This window comes from Clarias gariepinus, chromosome 5 (genome assembly GCF_024256425.1).
Source record: "Clarias gariepinus isolate MV-2021 ecotype Netherlands chromosome 5, CGAR_prim_01v2, whole genome shotgun sequence".
Taxonomy (NCBI): Eukaryota; Metazoa; Chordata; class Actinopteri; order Siluriformes; family Clariidae; genus Clarias; species Clarias gariepinus.
In genome coordinates this window covers 11,507,761-11,525,905 of record NC_071104.1, presented here as the reverse complement: position 1 = coordinate 11,525,905, position 18,145 = coordinate 11,507,761, and the positions used below count along the sequence as shown (strand labels likewise).

The following is an 18,145-nucleotide window of genomic DNA, read 5'->3' as shown; positions in this document are numbered from 1 at the left end:
AGAGGAGCAGAAGAGACAGATGAAGAAGAAGATCAAGAAGCTGGGCAGAGACATATCATCTCTTTCAGACACAATCAGAGGCATAGAAGAGGAGATAAAAGCTGAAGACGTCTCGTTTTTACAAGTGAGGATCATTTAATCAGTATTTATACAGTGAGACAGTAAAACTTTCATTATCAGAAACATCACATTTCAGTGGTGAAAAGATGTAAATCATATCCACTTTTGTTTTACAGAACTACGAGACCACAGTGAAAAAGTAAGTGATGTGGTTCCTGTTTCTCTTATTTTTTGTGTTTCTGAATCCAAACCCACAGCAACACTGACTCCTGAATGTTTTTGCAGAGCCCAGTGTACATTGCAGCATCCAGAGGAGACTTCAGGAGCACTGATCCATGTGGCAAAACATCTGGCAAACCTGAGGTTCTGAGTCATATCCCTGAGTCTGTGATAAGATGCAGCACATAGTCCAATACAGTAAGACTTATTTTTGTTTTTGCTTGCGTGTGTGTTTGTGTTGTTAATTATGATGATAATGATTTGTTCACTTTTCATTTTTAATGTAATGTAATGTAACTTATATTTTGAAAGATCTGATTGTTTTTACAGTGGAACCTTGGATTGCGAGTGTTTTAAAATAAGTTTTAGCTTGTTAAACAAGTGAAACATTGATATAAGAGTACTGTAGCATGTATACACTTTGCCTGCCGAGTGTCACGTGGTCACAACTGAGCCAATGATTCTTCTTTTTCACACTCTGTGTGATCTCTGTGGGATACTGGGTAATCGTCTCCCATGCTCTGTCTCAGTGTATGTGCATCACTTCTGTATAACATCTGTGTGTTATAAAGGAACTGAGTAAAAAGATTTTGTGTTTTGGCTTACAGAAGTTTAAAGATATAATTGTTATAAATATTGTTTACATTTGTAATTTTAAAAGCACACAGAAAACGGCATAAAGCATGTTGTTATATTATATATGTTTATGAATTGATTTTTGTTTGTGTTATTATTGGCAGCACGGTGGTGTAGTGGTTAGCACTGTCGCCTTGCACCTCCAGAGTCTGGGCCTGGCCAGACTTGATTCCCGTCTCTTTGTGCATAGAGTTTGCATGTTCTCCCTGTGCTTGATTGGTTACCTCTGGGTTCTCCGGTTTCCTCCTACAGTCCAAAGACATGCAGATTAGGCTAATTGGCATTTCCAAATTGCCTGTGGTGTGTGATTGAGTGTGTGTATGTGTGTGCCTAGCAATGGATTGGCACCCTATCCAGGGTGTATCCCTCCTTGTGCCCTACCTAAGTCTCTAGGGGTAGGCTCCAGGCCCCCCTGTGACCCTACGGCATAAACGATGAGTGAGTGAGCAAATGTTAGCTAGTGTTATGCTAACATAATGTTTAAGTTAGTCCAACCCTATTGAAACAAACTGTGTGTGTGTGTGTGTGTGTGTGTGTGTTTGTGTTTTTCTTTAACTCTGGATCCCAACACTGCTGGTCCTAGACTCGTTGTATCTGATGATCTGACCAGCGTGAGATTCAGTGATGAGAAACAGAAACTTCCTGATAATCCAGAGAGATTTAATGAGTGTGTGTGTATCCTGGGCTCTGAGGGCTTTAATTCAGGGACACACTGCTGGGATGTTGAAGTTGGACACTGTACACACTGGCTTGTGGGTGTGATGACAATCTGCTCAGAGGAAGGGTAAGATGTACTCCAGAAGTGGAATCTGTTGTGTGGAGTATTATGATGGTGGATATGGAGCATGTTCTACACCACAGACATACACTCCGCTGTCAGTAGCACAGAAACTCCAGAGAATCAGAGTGCAGCTGGACTGGGACAGAGGAAAACTGACATTCTCCGACCCTCTCACTAACACACACATGCACATGTTCACACACAGATTTACTGGCACAATACTGCTATTCCCTTTATGTTTTTGGTAAAGAATCTCCTCTAAAGCAAGTAGTGAATTGGTTTAATTAGGTAAAGCTGAGATGAAATAATGACCTACTCTGTTAAAACAAAGAGTTATTAAAACAAATGTGATATTAAGTTTAAATTACTACAGAGAACTTTTCCTTTCAATGTTCAGTTTAGGGCTTCCAAAAACACATAAAACCGCATGATGAAATTGAAATCATTTGAATCTGAAATTGATAATTTTATTTTGATGTTTTTATAAGAATTCTAAATAAAGTAAGACTTTAAAAGCTCATGTCTTAATTAAATTTGTTAGTGCAGTGCTGTTAATCCTGGGTGAGATGTGGAAGTGAAATAGATTTCATGCTCAAAGTTTCAGCAGTTTGTAATTCTGCAAAGACCAGGTGAATTTGTTTGTGAATCATTTACAATTGTTCATATTGTGACGGGGGCGGGGTTTTCGCTTGGGAACCATCATGCTTTGCGGGAGGGGCTGTTATGTGTTCACCCTGTTGGGAAAAGGTATTTGGTTTAGTGGCTTCAGCCAGGATATGTGTGATGTGTGTGTGTGTTGTTATGCTGCTGATTACTCTGTGTGAGTTGAATAAAATACTCCCAGCCATTTGCATTGGGCAGCAATTGAATTACTCGTCTCTCCACCATCCTTTCGGGCGTAAAAACGCTACAATATTATACCATCCCAACTAGAAATGTGACAGTTATATAAATAATATAAAGGTTTTGTCTGTGCATTGGTCAGAACTTGCTCTTTCAATGATATCTTGACGTTTCATACATTGCATGACCAGAAATCAGTTTCAGAATTTTTTTTCTGTATGTCTGTCTATATGTATGTCCATGTAACTTTTAAAAAATGAATCTTTAAAGATGAATAAATAGATAATTGCATGTTTATTCTTCCTGTGGGAAGTGTAAACCAGTTCGTCTAATATGTTCCAAAACCATGATGCCAATTAAAGCAGTAATAGTAAAGCACCACTATGAGATAAAACACGGGTTGTTAGAGCAAACATATACGCAGCAGTCCGCGTTACAGGCTTTTAATAAATCAATCAATAAATAAATAAGCCGCTTCAACACAAAGACACAAATAAGAGTCCGTGACAACAAGAGTTTGTTGAGAGAGAATCTGAGGGAAGCATGTCTCTCCAAGTCCAATAGAAATCGTTAGGATGGCTTCATAGGTGTGCATACAGTCAGAACACAGACTTGATCAAACACCACTCCTAAAGCTGCTGCATAGTCACTCTGAGCTAGTCAGCTAATTAGGTCTCTTAGTTACATAGCTAGCTGATTCCAGTAGAGTTGTGTTGTTAATTTATGTTGTTGCATGTATGTAGCACCTTGGTCCTGGAGAAACGCTGTTTTGTTTCACTGTGTACTGAACTGTACTGTATATGGTTGGAATGACAATAAAAGCGTTGACTTGACTTGACTTAGATATGCCAAGAAGGAAGCTGCCTGCCACACGCTCTCATGCACGCCCTGCCATCAGCGCCTTCAAAGCGCCTCCTGCTCTGTGCTGCGCGCTTCATCTGCTTGGATTGCCATGCCTTGACTCTGGAGACACTGCCTGGGCCAAGTTGTGTAACTTGGTTTTCCATGTTTATATACACTTTGTATGTACTGTAAGATGATCATAGACACCCATAATCAATAGGCATAATCCACAGGAGGTCATTTCTGCCCTCTAGGGGTTATCTGTGACAATCTGAAAGGGATGAATATTCACAGAGTGCTGAATCAAAGCATTGAAAAGGTGACTGAATAAATGAGGACGTAAATTTCAGGAATTCAATGTCGTCAGTGGTCAAACGTGCATTCAGGAAAATTTGATCTGTTACAGTAGAATGTGTTTGACATTTGAATGACTTATGTACTGTACGTACATGACAAAGGTACACAAAGCACCACTCTCAAAACAGGAAGTCAGTTTCCCAAACAGTATTGTCAAATAACCTAATAAACTTGTACTAAGGATCTAGCTTAATCTAATGATTTTAATCATGTTTTGGATATTTTCCAAGGTTATTTGTTCAAGCAAAGAAAAAAAAAATTACTATTGCATTTAAGTATGCACTTTGAGCTGTTTCTGATTTAAATAATGACTGTATCAGGTTATAGGTGTCTTTAAAACTCCTCCTATTGAGGAAGTGTCGAATCTGAGGCGCCTGCAGGTATTCATAAACTGACTGCATTGTTCTGCTTTTGTGAGATTCGTTTTATTTTCAGTTTCTTTCTTGGCTCCTTTTCAGCAATGACTTAGGAAGTGATTATTAACTAAACCAACAAAGTCATGGTTTTATCCTAAAACAAACCTGAGATCAAAGAGTGATTCCTTTTTATCTAAATGAAACCGAAACTCTGAGCATTCCGACTGGAAAGAACAAAAGCAGCAATATAAAATGGCTTCTAAGTTTTCAGAGGAGGATTTGTCCTGTCCTGTGTGCTGTGACATCTTTAAGGATCCTGTTCTTCTGCAATGCAGTCACAGTGTGTGTAAAGTGTGTTTGCAGCTGTTCTGGGAGGCCAAAGGATCCAGAGAATGTCCTGTTTGTAGGAGGAAGTCATCTATGGAGAATCCTCTCACAAACCTGGCTTTAAAAAACTTGTGTGAGACTTTCTTACAGGAGAGAAGTCAGAGATCTTCATCAGTGTCTGAAACAGTCTGCAGTCTGCACAGTGAGAAACTCAAACTCTTCTGTCTGGATGATCAACAGCCGGTGTGTGTGGTGTGTCAGACTTCAAGAAAACACACCAACCACAAATTCAACCCCATCGATGAGGCAGTAAAAAACTGTAAGGTAAATAATATGTACCTGTGGGATAATCTGTCATATGACAAAAAAATTAGAAGGAAATGTTTTGCCTTAAATTTCTATACGGTAAATGTTAAATATGTAAAAGAAAAATTATAGTGACATTTTGATTAGTTTATTTATATTATAACTACCAAACCAGTAAGTCTGACATTTCAGTATATACCGATTTTCATCATCTGAAATGTCACCAGGAATTAAATTAGTGTATGCAAATAAACCAACATCATATAAATAAATCTAATCTTTACATAATTTTCTGCTAAATTTATAAAAAAAACAGCAGACTGACGGTAAGAGGGAATATAACTTTTGCTTTTACATAATGAACGACTATAACTAATACTTCTATATGCTAAACACAGTACAGTTAATTCTTGTCAGTGATCTGAGTTAATGATGTGTAAATCTCCATGCAGTGTGTTTTTTTTTTTTCAGGAGGAGCTAAAAACTGCACTGAAACCCCTGCAGGAGAAACTGAAGATCTTTAAAAAATGTAAACTGAACTGGAGTCAGACTGCAAAATATATAAAGGTTAGAATAAATAGCATGGCTTTGATTATATAATTATATATAAACATACATCATCATTGTATAATCAGTTATATTCCATTTGATTTCCTCCTCACTGCAGATTCAGGCCCATCGCACAACGCGTCACATTAAGGAGGAGTTTGAGAAGCTTCACCAGTTTCTACGAGATGAAGAGGCAGCCAGTATCGCTGCACTGAGAGAGGAAGAGGAGCAGAAGAGTCAGGTGATGAAGGAGAAGATTGAGAAGCTGAGCAGAGACATATCATCTCTTTCAGACACAATTAGAGCCGTAGAAGAGGATATGGGAGCTGAAGACGTCTCGTTCTTACAAGTGAGGATCATTTAGTCAGTATTTATACTGTGAGAAAGTAAAACTTCTTTCCATCATCAGATTTCAGTTGTGTAAAAATGTAAATCATATCCACTGATGTTTGCTTTGTTGTTTTACAGAACTACAAGTTCACAGTGAAAAGGTGAGTGATGTGGTTCCTGTCTCTCTCGTTCTCTGTGTGAATCCAAACCCACAGCATCACTGACTCCTGAATGTTTTTTCAGAGCCCAGTGTACACTGCAGCATCCAGAGGAGCTTTCAGGAGCACTGATCCATGTGGCAAAACATCTGGCAAACCTGAGGTTCAGAGTCTGGGAGAAGATGCAGCACACTGTTCAATACAGTAAGACTTCCTTTTGTTTCTCCTTCCTATTCTTCTTATTATTATCATTGTTTATATTTCTAATTTAAGAACACAGTGAAAAGGGTTTAAAGCATGTTGGAAGGTTTTATATGTTTATTATTACTTTTTTTTTTTTTTTAACCAACTGGTTGTGTGTGTGTGTGTGTGTGTGTGTGTGTGTGTGTGTGTGTGTGTGTCTTTTCAGCACCTGTAACTCTGGACCCCAACACTGCTCATCCTAGACTCATTGTATCTGATGATCTGGCCAGCGTGCGATTCAGTGGTGAGGAACAGAAACTTCCTGATAATCCAGAGAGATTTAATGAATATATGCCTATCCTGGGCTCTGAGGGCTTTACCTCAGGGACACACTACTGGGATGTTGAAGTTGGAGACTGTTTAAGGTGGTTTGTGGGTGTGATGACAGAATCTGCCCAAAGGAAGGGAGAGATATACTCCAGAAGTGGAATCTGGTGTGTGGAGTATAATAATGGTGAATATGTAGCGCGTTCTACACCACAGACATACACTCCGCTCCCAGTAACACAGAAACTCCAGAGGATCAGAGTGTGGCTAAACTGGGACAGAGGAAAACTGTTATTCTATGACCCACTCAATGACACACACATACACACTTTCACTCACAGATTTTCTGAGAAGTTACTTCCATTCCTAAGAGTTGTTGGGTCTGTAAAGCTCCTCCCACTTCAGTTCTCTGTAAGAGTGAATCTGATCAGTTAGAGTTCATTAATGAAATATTGCAAGTTAAAAGATTCATATTCTTTATGAAAGTTTGTTTTTAACACTGAACAGTTCATTACTTTTTTAGTTACTAGTTTACTATTTATAAGTTATTAATTTAAATTGAAGGGATTTTGAGGTACTGTAAAATAATGACCTACTCTGTTAAAATAAAGAGATATTACATCAAAATAATGTAATATTAAGTTCAAATAACTACAGAGCACTTTTCCTATACTGTAGATATTCAGTTGAGGCTTCCATAAGCATGGAAATCCGATGTACTCCGTTACATTTATTTAAGCAACTTTAAAAAAAATTTACTTTTATGAGTAGTTTTACCTCACCATACTTTTTACTTTTACTTAAGTAGATTTGCGAAGAAGAAACGCTACTCTTTTTCTGCTACACTCAATGTTATTTAACATAGACAAAAGAGACAAAAAAAATACAAGTTTCTTACATTTGTTCTACTGGACACAGTTTATGGTAAAGTGCTCTTCGACATGTTCTAATGTTATTTTCTGCTGAGCCATTTGGAGTCAACTGAATATACAGTATATTTAATGCTGTTAAAACATACATATTTCCTACAGTAGGTATTTGTTTCAAAAGCTTTATATTGTGAAAAAAGTTACATTAGGAAATTTGTCTTTCTTGTTAAACTTTGCTATTTTGTAAAGATCTTTATTTGTGTTGATTTATTTAATTAATTAATTCAATTTATTTGTAAATGTCAGAAATTGTACATTATTTTATAATTTTGTCTGGCTGCATCATTTCTAAAAACAATCAATCAGACATTACGACAAAACAGTTGCTCAGTTTTTTTTGACAATTGGTACAAAATCTAAGCTAACGATTTAATTAAACATTAAAAAGATCAAAATTTGATTAGTGTGATCATGATAGTCTCAGTCTTCAGGGTTTAAACTGATTGATTGAAATGGAATGAGTGTGGCTGGTGTGGTTTGAAAGACACCAAAGCTCTTTATATTGATTATAATGTGCTCTGTGCAATACAGAACTTTTTGACACTTTGCAGTGCAGATTATTTTCATTTTGTAATTGCATATAAGTTACATTGTTCTTTAATAACTTTAAATAAAAAGATCATATAATCAATGCTAGATATACTTATTGTCAGGATTAAGAAAAACACACCTGCTGATACCACTTTATAACTGATAAAGTCCTTTTGCACACATGCGCGGGTGCGTTACAATAATAATAATAATAAATTCGGAGAACTACTACTACTAAAAATAATAATTCTGAATGAAAATAAAAAATAAATACATATCAGTTTGAGCTTGACACGTTTATGAGCTCTGTCGCTTGCTGTCAATGGGCGCCTAAGAGACATAACATTTTTCGGCTTCAGTAGACACACAATACTTTAGACTGAAACACGACTCCCCCCTACAGGTATTGAAGGGCATTTTCACAGCTTGCCGCGGCAAGTCGTGGGATCCCTTTTCCGAAAACATATATAAAATAATGAATAATAAACATTTTTTGGTTAACAGTATAAAAGAAGTGTGCATTGCAGTGTTGCTGACTTTCTCGTTAATTCTGGTAACTTTCAAACCTTCTTGGAAACTTCCTACGTCACAAGCGACTAGCAACTTTTTTGCCATTATTGGATACTTTTTAGAACTTTCGGGGACTCCAAGAACAGTAACGTTCTGCAGTAAGCTCCTCCCACGTCCCAATCAGGCAGTCAGTCTCACCATAGCCTCCTGCAGCAGTCCCAGCTGCAGTTAGAGCAGACAGGAGACTCAGACCACTGTGTGTCCACACTGCGAATTGATCGCGCAAAAGTCGCCGCCGTGCGTGCCTTGGTTTACAGGGCTGGATGTAAATGTAAAAGTTTCTGCACTTCCAAAATAAATTGTTGTCAACATTTCACTCGCAGTCTCGCACTTTATAAGTCACTTATGCAGCTTGTCCACATGGTGTAGCTTAGCTCTAAAAGTTTGATTAATCTGTGTGTATCCTTAGGGACACACTCCTGTGATGTTGAAGTTGGAGATTCTACATTATGGTTAGTAAGTGTGATGACAGAATTTGCCCAGAGGATGGAAGCCACTCACTCTTCTCTCAGTAAAACAGAATGTTTAGAGGGTCAGAGAGCACCTCGACTGGAACAGAGGAAAGCTGTCATTCTCCAGCCCTCTCACTAGCACACATACACACTTTTACACACACATTTACTGACAAATTACTGCCATTCCTAGCTGTTGGATGCAAAGAATCTTCTGTAAAGCTCCTCCCACTTCAGATTAATTAGAGTTTATTAATGAAATACTGCACATTAAGGATTCATATTTTTATGTAAGTTTGTTTTTTAAAGAAACACTGAATTAGTTCATTGTGAAAAAGGTTTTAAGTTATCATAAAAAAGTTAAATAAAGAGATATTAAATCAAAATAACGAAATATTACAGTAAGTTCAAATAACTACAGAGCACTTTTCCTTTTAATGTTTAGTTCAGGGCTTTTAAATACAAACCACAGGATGAAATTATAATCATGCATCTATTTTGATGTAAATTTTTTAAATCTGAAATAGATTATTTAATTTCTAAATTATTTTAAATACTGTATGTGAGTGAGTCTTATACGCACGGAGGAAGTGATGTATAAGTTTTTATATATTTTTTTCAGTGTTTTTGTTTGACTATTTGCAGATTTTTTTTGAATGGACTTCTGCATGCACTTGATAAACTGGTATTATATTATATTAATAATAAAATATTACAGTAAACAAACTTGAGTGAAATGACTGCCAGGTAGCGCAAAAAAGGGACATTTCTCTAAACGGCTGCAATTTCTACAATCAACAAGATGGCGCCGGTGAGGTCGCTGCCGTCACGACTGCTCCGACCACCTTTCCTTTGTGTTTGTTCTTTAAGTTAGTTTTTAGCGTTTTAAAACCAGTCAAATTACCACCATGGAGTACATTAGTTACAATAGAGACACTTTTGTTTCTATTGGTATACAATGTACTCACAATTCGACGTTTCTATCTCCAGGTCCGAGCTGGCCGAGTGAGATCCTGAGGGAAAACAAAGGAAAGCGGCGGCCCCGAGGGAAACGAGCCGGCGTCAGGAACAGGCTGAGAGCCCGTGCACACCGCACACCTCTGCCTAGCATCCTGCTCGCCAACGTCCAGTCACTGGAGAACAAGCTCGATGACCTCAGGGCCAGGATAAAGTTCCAGAGAGACATTCGGGACTGCAATCTCCTCTGCTTCACCGAGACATGGCTGAACCCAGCGGTGCCGGACCACGCCATCCAGCTGGCCGAGTTCTTCTCGGTTCACCGCATGGACAGGACACGGGACTCGGGGAAGACAATGGGAGGCGGCGTGTGTTTAATGGTGAACAGCAGCTGGTGCAACAGCGCGAGCTACTGTCCATCATGTGTCGTCCTTTTTACCTTCCTCGGGAGTTTACATCGATCATAATCAGTGCTGTTTATATTCCACCACAAGCGGACACGGACACTGCCTTATGCGAGCTGCATGAGGCACTCACACAGCACCAGACACAACACCGGGACGCTGCGCTTATTGTGGCGGAGGACTTTAATAGTGCCAACCTCAAACGCGCAGCGCCGATCTTTTATCAGCATATCACCTGCCCCACCAGGGGCGAAAGGACACTGGGCCACTGTTACATTACAGTCAAGGACGGCTACAAGGCACAATCTCGCCAAAATACAAACAAAGGCTGAAACAGGAAGTTCCGGTTCAGAGGGAGGTCGCGCGCTGGACGGACCAATCGGTGGCCGCGTTACAGGACGCACTCGATGACGCAGACTGGGACATGTTCGAAACAGCTCCGATGACGTCAGCGTGTTTACAGAAGCGGTTGTGGGATTCATCGGAAAACTAGAGGATGATACTGTAGAAAAAAAACTATTAAAACTTTTCCCAACCAGAAGCCGTGGGTGGATAAAACCATCCGCGACGCTCTGAAATCTCGCACCGCTGCCTACAACACAGGACTCGCGTCGGGGGACATGGAACCATACAAGGCTGCGTCATACAGCGTCCGGAAGGCGGTGAAAGAGGCGAAGCAGCACAATTACTGATTATAAAGCAACAACATTTGGTATGACGAACGCAGACATGACTCTGGCAGACGAGCTGAACACTTTCTATGCTCGCTTCGAGGCTGCAGCTAAAGACGCTAGCGATGCTAATGCTAGCGGCGCTAACAACTGCAGACAGGAAGTCACTGCCAGCACCGGAAGCGCGTTCATCATCACCGAGCATGACGTGAGGAGAGCCTTCAAGAGAGTGAACACCAGGAAAGCAGCAGGACCAAACGGCATCTCAGGCCGTATCCTCAGAGCCTGCGCAGACCAGCTAGCACCTGTGTTTACAGAGATATTCAACATCTCTTTATCTCAGTCGGTGATCCCCACATGCTTCAAAGAGTCCATCATTGTTCCTGTCCCAAAGAAACCTCATCCTGCTTCCCTCAATGATTATCGCCCTGTAGCCCTCACTTCAGTAGTGATGAAGAGATTTGAACGCCTGGTCAGAGACTTCATCATTTCTTCACTACCAGACACACTGGACCCACTACAGTTTGCATACCGTCCAAACCGTTCCACGGACGATGCAATCTCACATCTCCTCCATACATCTCTCACTCACCTGGACACTCAGAGGGGGAATTATGTGAAAATGCTCTTCATCGACTACAGCTCTGCATTTAATACCATAATTCCCTCCACACTCACAACAAAGCTGGAGCACCTGGGACTCAGCTCATCCATGTGTCAGTGGATCTCCAATTTTCTGACTGGCAGACCACAGGCAGTAAGGATGGGCGGACATGTCTCAGTCTCCATCACTCTCAGTACTGGAGCCCCCCAGGGTTGTGTTCTGAGCCCCCTGCTGTACTCTCTGTACACCTCTGACTGCGTGGCCACTACCAACTCCACCACCGTCATCAAGTTTGCTAAAGACACTGTCGTGGTGGGCCTGATCACCAACAACGATGAGACGGCCTACCTGGAGGAGGTTGGAAATCTGGAGAACTGGTGCCAGAGAAACAACCTCCTCCTGAACGTCAGCAAGACAAAGGAGCTGATAGTGGACTTCAGTACAAAGCAGGTGAGGAACTACCAGACCCCCATCATCAACAGGAGCCCAGTGGAGAGAGTGGACAGCTTCAGATACCTCGGTGTTCACATCGCGCAGGACCTGACATGGTCCTGTCACATCAACACCGTGGTAAAAAAGGCCCGGCAGCGTCTGTACCACCTCAGGCGCTTGAGAGACTTTAGACTGCCCTCCAAGGTGCTCAGGAATTTCTACTCCTGCACCATAGAGAGCATCCTGACGGGAAACATCACGACCTGGTTCGGGAACAGCACCATGCAGGACAGACGAGCTCTACAGAGGGTGGTGCGATCAGCTGAGCGCATCATCCGCACTGAGCTCCCTGACCTGCACTCAATCTACACCAAGCGGTGCTGGACCAAGGCCAGGAAGGTCGTGAAGGACCTCAGCCACTCCAACAATGGACTGTTCACTCTGTTGCGGTCTGGGAAGCGATTCCGCTCCCTGAGGGCCAACACAGAGAGACTGAGGAGGAGCTTCTTCCCGCAGGCGATAAGGTCTCTCAACCACACCACTATGCAAAACTAACACAATATTTTTACAATTCTCACAATCAATCAATCAATTTTTATACATCCATGGACACTATGGACAACTCCACGCACATCACATCTACACTACATGTTTACGTTTACATTCTGGACCATTGCACAAAGACACTTTAATAACCATTGCACAAAGTCACTTTTTCTATGCATATTTGCACACCATTATAGTTCTATGTGTACAATATATTTCTATTTTCAGGTTCTATTTTTTCTAGTTAAATTTTATTTTAATTTTTTTATTTAAATTTTCTATCATATTTCTTCTATTGATATTAATTACTTATTTTAAGTTTTAATTCTCTTATTAAGGTCACTGGCGGTCGTGTAAGCATTTCACTACATTTCGTACTGTGTATGACTGTATGTGACAAATAAAATTTAAATTTGATTTTTTGATTTTGATTTGATTTCTTAAGCTCAAGTCATGAAAAATGAAAGTCATAACAATATGTTGTATCGAAGAAATACTACACTGATGGTAATTTTCACATCCGAGTACAATATACAACAAAAGTGAAAAATCAGAACCAGAGCTACTGACATTTACTGTACAATAAAGTGTTAAAAAAAGAAAGAAAAACATTAGTTACATTTTGTTTAGAAAGACGATCAGGTTCACTAGCTGACAATTTTATTTGTATAAAGAATGAACTGTTACACACAAAAAAAGTGCTGGGTTATTTTTTCTACCCAAATGCTAGGGTTAAAGTTTGTTTGGCCCCTCCCCCAAAGTTCACCGGTGTATTCAGCGGCTGTCAGCTTTGTGTCTTCTCTTTTAAGCTCTGATGACGGTTCATCCTCCTCATGCATTTAAGGGAAAATGACGTTAAATACAAGGTCTGTATACACATGTTCACTCACCTAAGTCACATATCACTGAAAATTTATTATCACTATATGTAACATTTATTACTGTTACCGTGTTAAGGTTACGCTCAAACTTTCAGGCTGGTCTGAGGTATAATAATTTAGCTGACAATAGCTGCTAGTTAGCCAAAGAACCCCACCTGTGTATGAAAGAAACGGCTAAGATGTCTTAGCTTTTTATATTTCTTTGTAGAATGTTTGCAGGGAGTACGAAGGTGGTGAAGTGATGAATGAACGCTAAACTGTTAACTGTAGTAGTTAGGTTGCTAGTGTTACCAACCACATTAACATTAGAACTTTATTAATTTTTGTTATGAACAGTACACTTTTTTTTTCCTTGTGTATGTTCTATTTTCTGTTTAGCGCTTCTAGGTGCTGCCTACTTTCAGGACACTGTTGGTGGATGTGCCTGTCAATCATCGTTGGTCACTTGTGACGTCGTGTGGTCTCCGCCAATTGCGATCTGCTCTGATGCCCTTAAAACGGAAGCGGCAACGGGAAGATGGAGGCTGGTTGACTTGGCGTGTCACTGTTGCGTTGTGTTGTCCGTTTTCTGCTACTACTTTAACCGCTTGTGAGACTTCCGAGGGAGTGGTTAGAATGATCTGTGTAAAGTTGTCTCTGGTGACATCTGTGTTCTTGTTGAACGAGTGCCATTGATACTATTAGCCGCTTAAGCTCCACTTAAACTAACTGCCGTCTTTCAGACAACGGAGACGTGGAACAGCCTAGTAAGTCACGTGACATACACACCTTGCTTGTAGGAAGACGTGAAGACCTTTTTTTTTCAAATTTTAGTTTGTTTATTTAGAGGACCGGGAGGAGACAGTGGGGGTTCTTTTTGTTTATATTTATTTCTTTATGTTTCTTGCGCCACTTTCAATTCCCTCTTCCATTTGTCTTGGTTATACAATTTATTGTTGTTTTATTATTTTTGTTTTCTTAAATGTTTGTTAATATTCATGGTTTGGGAGCAGTACTGTCGCGTACTTCTCTTGCCACATACTAAGCTTTTTCCCTTGGTCATCTCAATGTTACTCCTTTTTAAATTCCTAGACAAAATTTCCATTAAAGGTCGTAACATTTAATGGGGGCTCGTCCAGGATCGTTTAATAATTTTGGGATAGATATTACCGGATGGATTGATAACTCGTGGGAGGTAAACAAAAATGACCAAGGATATAGCTATGGTGGTGGCAATAGAATTGGTTGACTGTTTAGTAGGGTGTCATAGTAAGTACAGTAGCAGTTTTTTTGTAGCACTTTGAGCACGTGACACTTTAATTTAAAATGTTCAGTTTAGAGGAATTTGTTAAGAGTCCGTCGTTGGAGCTGCTTAACGTTTGTCGGAAACAGGACTTGTTAATAATTAATAAGCAGAATCGTAAAGCTGAAATTAAGCAAAAGATAACAGACCAGTTACTTGAGCCTAATGTACTTCTCACGCCAAATATTGAAATGGAGGAGATGGCTGATCGTCAAAACCCTGGTGATGAGGTGTTTGCTTCTTTTGGATTAGGAGATAAGAACGTATGTAGTGGCAGAACTGATGCAGATGCAGGGGTGGAGGCCGTTGCAGATGCTGGGATTGGACTGCCACCTTTTGAACTTAGTAGTAGTAGTTCTCTCCGCTTTCTGTGGGTTCACGAGACGATGCGTGGCTGAAAGTTCGTTTGGCACGTCTATATTATGATTCCCAAGAGCACACCCGTCGGGCTAAGCTTGATCTACGTTTGCAGATATGCAAACTTGAAATCGAGGCTGAGACGCAAGTGAGGCGGTGCCAGCTCGAATTGGAGGCTTCAAAGAAGGCTGTGGAGGCTAATCAGCCAGATCCAGTTTCTTCCTTAAATGTTTCTTTGGTGTCGATCTCACCCCGTCCCAATTTTGACGTGAGTAAGCACATTGCTCATGTTCCACAATTCCGAGAATCAGAAGTTGATTCGTATTTTAACGCGTTTGAAAGGATTGCGACTTCTTTGCATTGGCCACTCGAATTCTGGTCTCTGTTACTGCAGAGTTAACTTGTGGGGAAGGCTTTAGAGGTGTACTCCACTTTGTCACTTGAAAAAAGTTTGAAGTATGATTCAGTCAAATCAGCAATACTTCGTGCATATGAACTAGTTCCAGAGGCGTACAGACAGAAGTTTAGGTCGCTCAGAAAAAATTCTAATCAAACTTTTGTGGAATTTGCTAGAGAGAAGGGCACGCTTTTTGATAAATGGTGTGTAGCTAATATTGTTGCAGATTTTAATTCGTTGTGTGAGCTGGTTCTCCTGGAAGAATAGCTTACCGGAGAAAATGGTTGTTTACCTAAATGAACAAAAGGTAAATTCTTTATCACAGGCCGCTGTTTTAGCTGACGAATTAATTTTAACCCACAAAAATGTCTGTTCATTCACGTGTGGAAAATGCACCCGCTGTTCTATCTTTATCCAACACACAATTTGTGCGCTCGAAAAGCAATGCACCAAGAGTTAGTGAGGATCGTGACTGTTTTTATTGTCACAAGAAAGGACACGTTGTTGTGGATTGTCCCCGACTTAAATGAAAACAAAACTCACAAGCTAAACCGGTAGGTTTTGTAAAGACTTGTAAACAGACTGTAGCTGTACACTGTAGATGTTCCGTCCTTATATTCTTAAGGGGTTAATTTCTTTGACTGGTCGTGATGAAGATCAAAAAGAGATCACAATGCTTCGTGACACAGGTTCTATGCAAAGTTTTATTGTTGAAAGTGCAATGAAATTTTCTGATAAGACTTCATGTCATTCCAGCGTATTAGTGCAAGGAATTGAAATGGGATGTGTAAAAAGGCCCTTGCATAATCTGCATTTGAAAAGTGACTTGTGTTCTGGATTTGTCCGTGTTGCAGTTTGTACTTCACTGCCGATTAAAGGCGTAGATTTAATCCTAGGCAATGATTTAGCCGGAGGGAAAGTGATGCCATTATTGGAAGTTCTGGACAAACCGACAAAATGTGCATCTGATGAAGTTGGTGAACCTTATCCTCATGTTTTTCCTGCCTGCGCTGTCACTCGTGCACAGTCGCGTAAAGAGATTGCTTTGAATGACTCTTTCTTTTCTTCAGTCATAGACGGAGAGGAAAATTTGGACTCTGAGAAAAAGAAACCGAAAAGGGTGAAAAATTCTTATTTAAATGACACGAATTCGTTGATTTTAAAAATCACACGGGAGAAATTAATCACTGCACAGAAAATAGATGAAACCTTGACTACACCTTTTAAATCTGTAATTCCGCACGATTTGGCTAAGACAAAACAAAGCGCCTATATTTTAGAAAATGACTTGTTGATGCGTAGGTGGTGTTCATCACCTGACCAAGCCGAATGGGATTTTTTTTTTATCAGGTTGTGGTTCCTGTCCCATATCGCCCACATGTGTTGTGCTTGGCTCATGATCATCCACTGTCGGGTCATTTGGGCATAAGGAAAACTTACAACCGGATTTTAAAGCACTTTTTCTGGCCTGGACTAAAAACGGATGTAACGCTCTATTGTCGATCTTGTAACGTATCAAATCAGGTTGTTCCTCCAGCACCGTTAAATCCAAAACCTGTTCTTGGTGAACCATTCGAACATGTCCTCATTGACTGCGTAGGCCCTTTAAAACAGTCAAAAAGTGGTAATAAGTTTTTCCTAACAGTGATGTGTCTAGCCACCCGATTTCCTGAAGCAATTCCTTTAAGAAAAATCACTGCACCTGTTGTTGTCAAGACAGAAGTTAAGTTTTTCTCGACATTTGGTTTGCCTAAAGTGGTGCAAAGCGACCAAGGCACAAATTTTACGTCCAAGCTTTTTAATCAAGTCATGCAGATTTTAGGAATTACACATAGTACTTCCACTGCGTTCCATCCTGAAAGCCAAGGCGCCCTGGAACTTTTTCACCAAAAGTCGATGTTGCGAAAATATTGCATGCAGACTGGTAATGAGTGGGATGATGGCATTCCCATGCCGATGTTCGCTATCAGAGAAAGCGTTCAAGAGTCGCTGGGTTTTAGTCCAGCTGAACTAGTTTTCGGACACCAGGTTCGTGGTCCGTTGAAAGTTTTAAAAGACCAAATTTTGGAAAAAGACAGTTTGAAAACGAATGTACTGGAGTACGTAACGAAGTTTCGGAAGCGTTTGCATACAGCTTGCTCAGTCGCAAGAGAGTCTCTTGCCAATGTGCAAAAAGGCATGAAACAAACATTTGACAAAAAGGCTGTTACGCGATCTTTTAAGCCTGGTGACTCAGTTCTGGTTTTCTTGCCTATTCCGGGTTCTTCACTGTCAACTCGATTTTTCGGCCCTTATGTAGTGAAAGAGAAATTGACTGAAACTAATTATGTTATTTGTACTCCTGATCGAAAACGAAAAACTCGCGTTTGTCATGTAAACATGCTGAAATTTTATCATTCGAGATCACAAACTGATGTAAATGACAGAATTCCAGACACTGCTGTTATTTCTGTTGCGGTCGTGACGGAAAAGTCCATTACTGATGCTGAAGAAGACGGGGTAATGTTTCAGAATATTTCTCAGACGACGGTGAGGTTGTGCAATTCTGAAATATTGAAAGATCTTGATTTACATTTAACGAATTTGTCTATTGATCAGAAATGTGAGCTAGTGAGGCTTATTTCTGAATTTAAGTGTCTGTTTAAAGACGTACCTGTGTTAACTAATGTTATTCAGCATGATATTGATGTTAAAGATGCTAGACCGATTGTGTGGAATACAGAATGCCAATATGCATTTGAGAGTGTGAAAACACTATTAAGTAGTTCACCTGTTCTTGCAGCTCCTGATTTAGAACGTCCATTTAAGCTTGAGGTGGATGCAAGTAATGCTGGGGCTGGTGCTGTCTTATTACAGG

The 18,145-nt window shown here is 40.1% G+C and overlaps 1 protein-coding gene across 1 annotated transcript; it reads left to right on the top strand.

Moving 5' to 3' along the window:
• The first annotated feature begins 3,184 nt into the window (after positions 1-3,184).
• LOC128524050 (zinc-binding protein A33-like) lies at positions 3,185-7,754 on the top strand. The gene is made up of 6 exons (XM_053496337.1): positions 3,185-4,746; positions 5,200-5,295; positions 5,396-5,626; positions 5,746-5,768; positions 5,851-5,969; positions 6,175-7,754. Exons 1-6 carry the CDS (start codon positions 4,348-4,350, stop codon positions 6,708-6,710), a joined length of 1,404 nt encoding a protein of 467 aa, XP_053352312.1. The 5' UTR covers positions 3,185-4,347; the 3' UTR covers positions 6,711-7,754.
• The last annotated feature ends 10,391 nt before the right edge of the window (positions 7,755-18,145 follow it).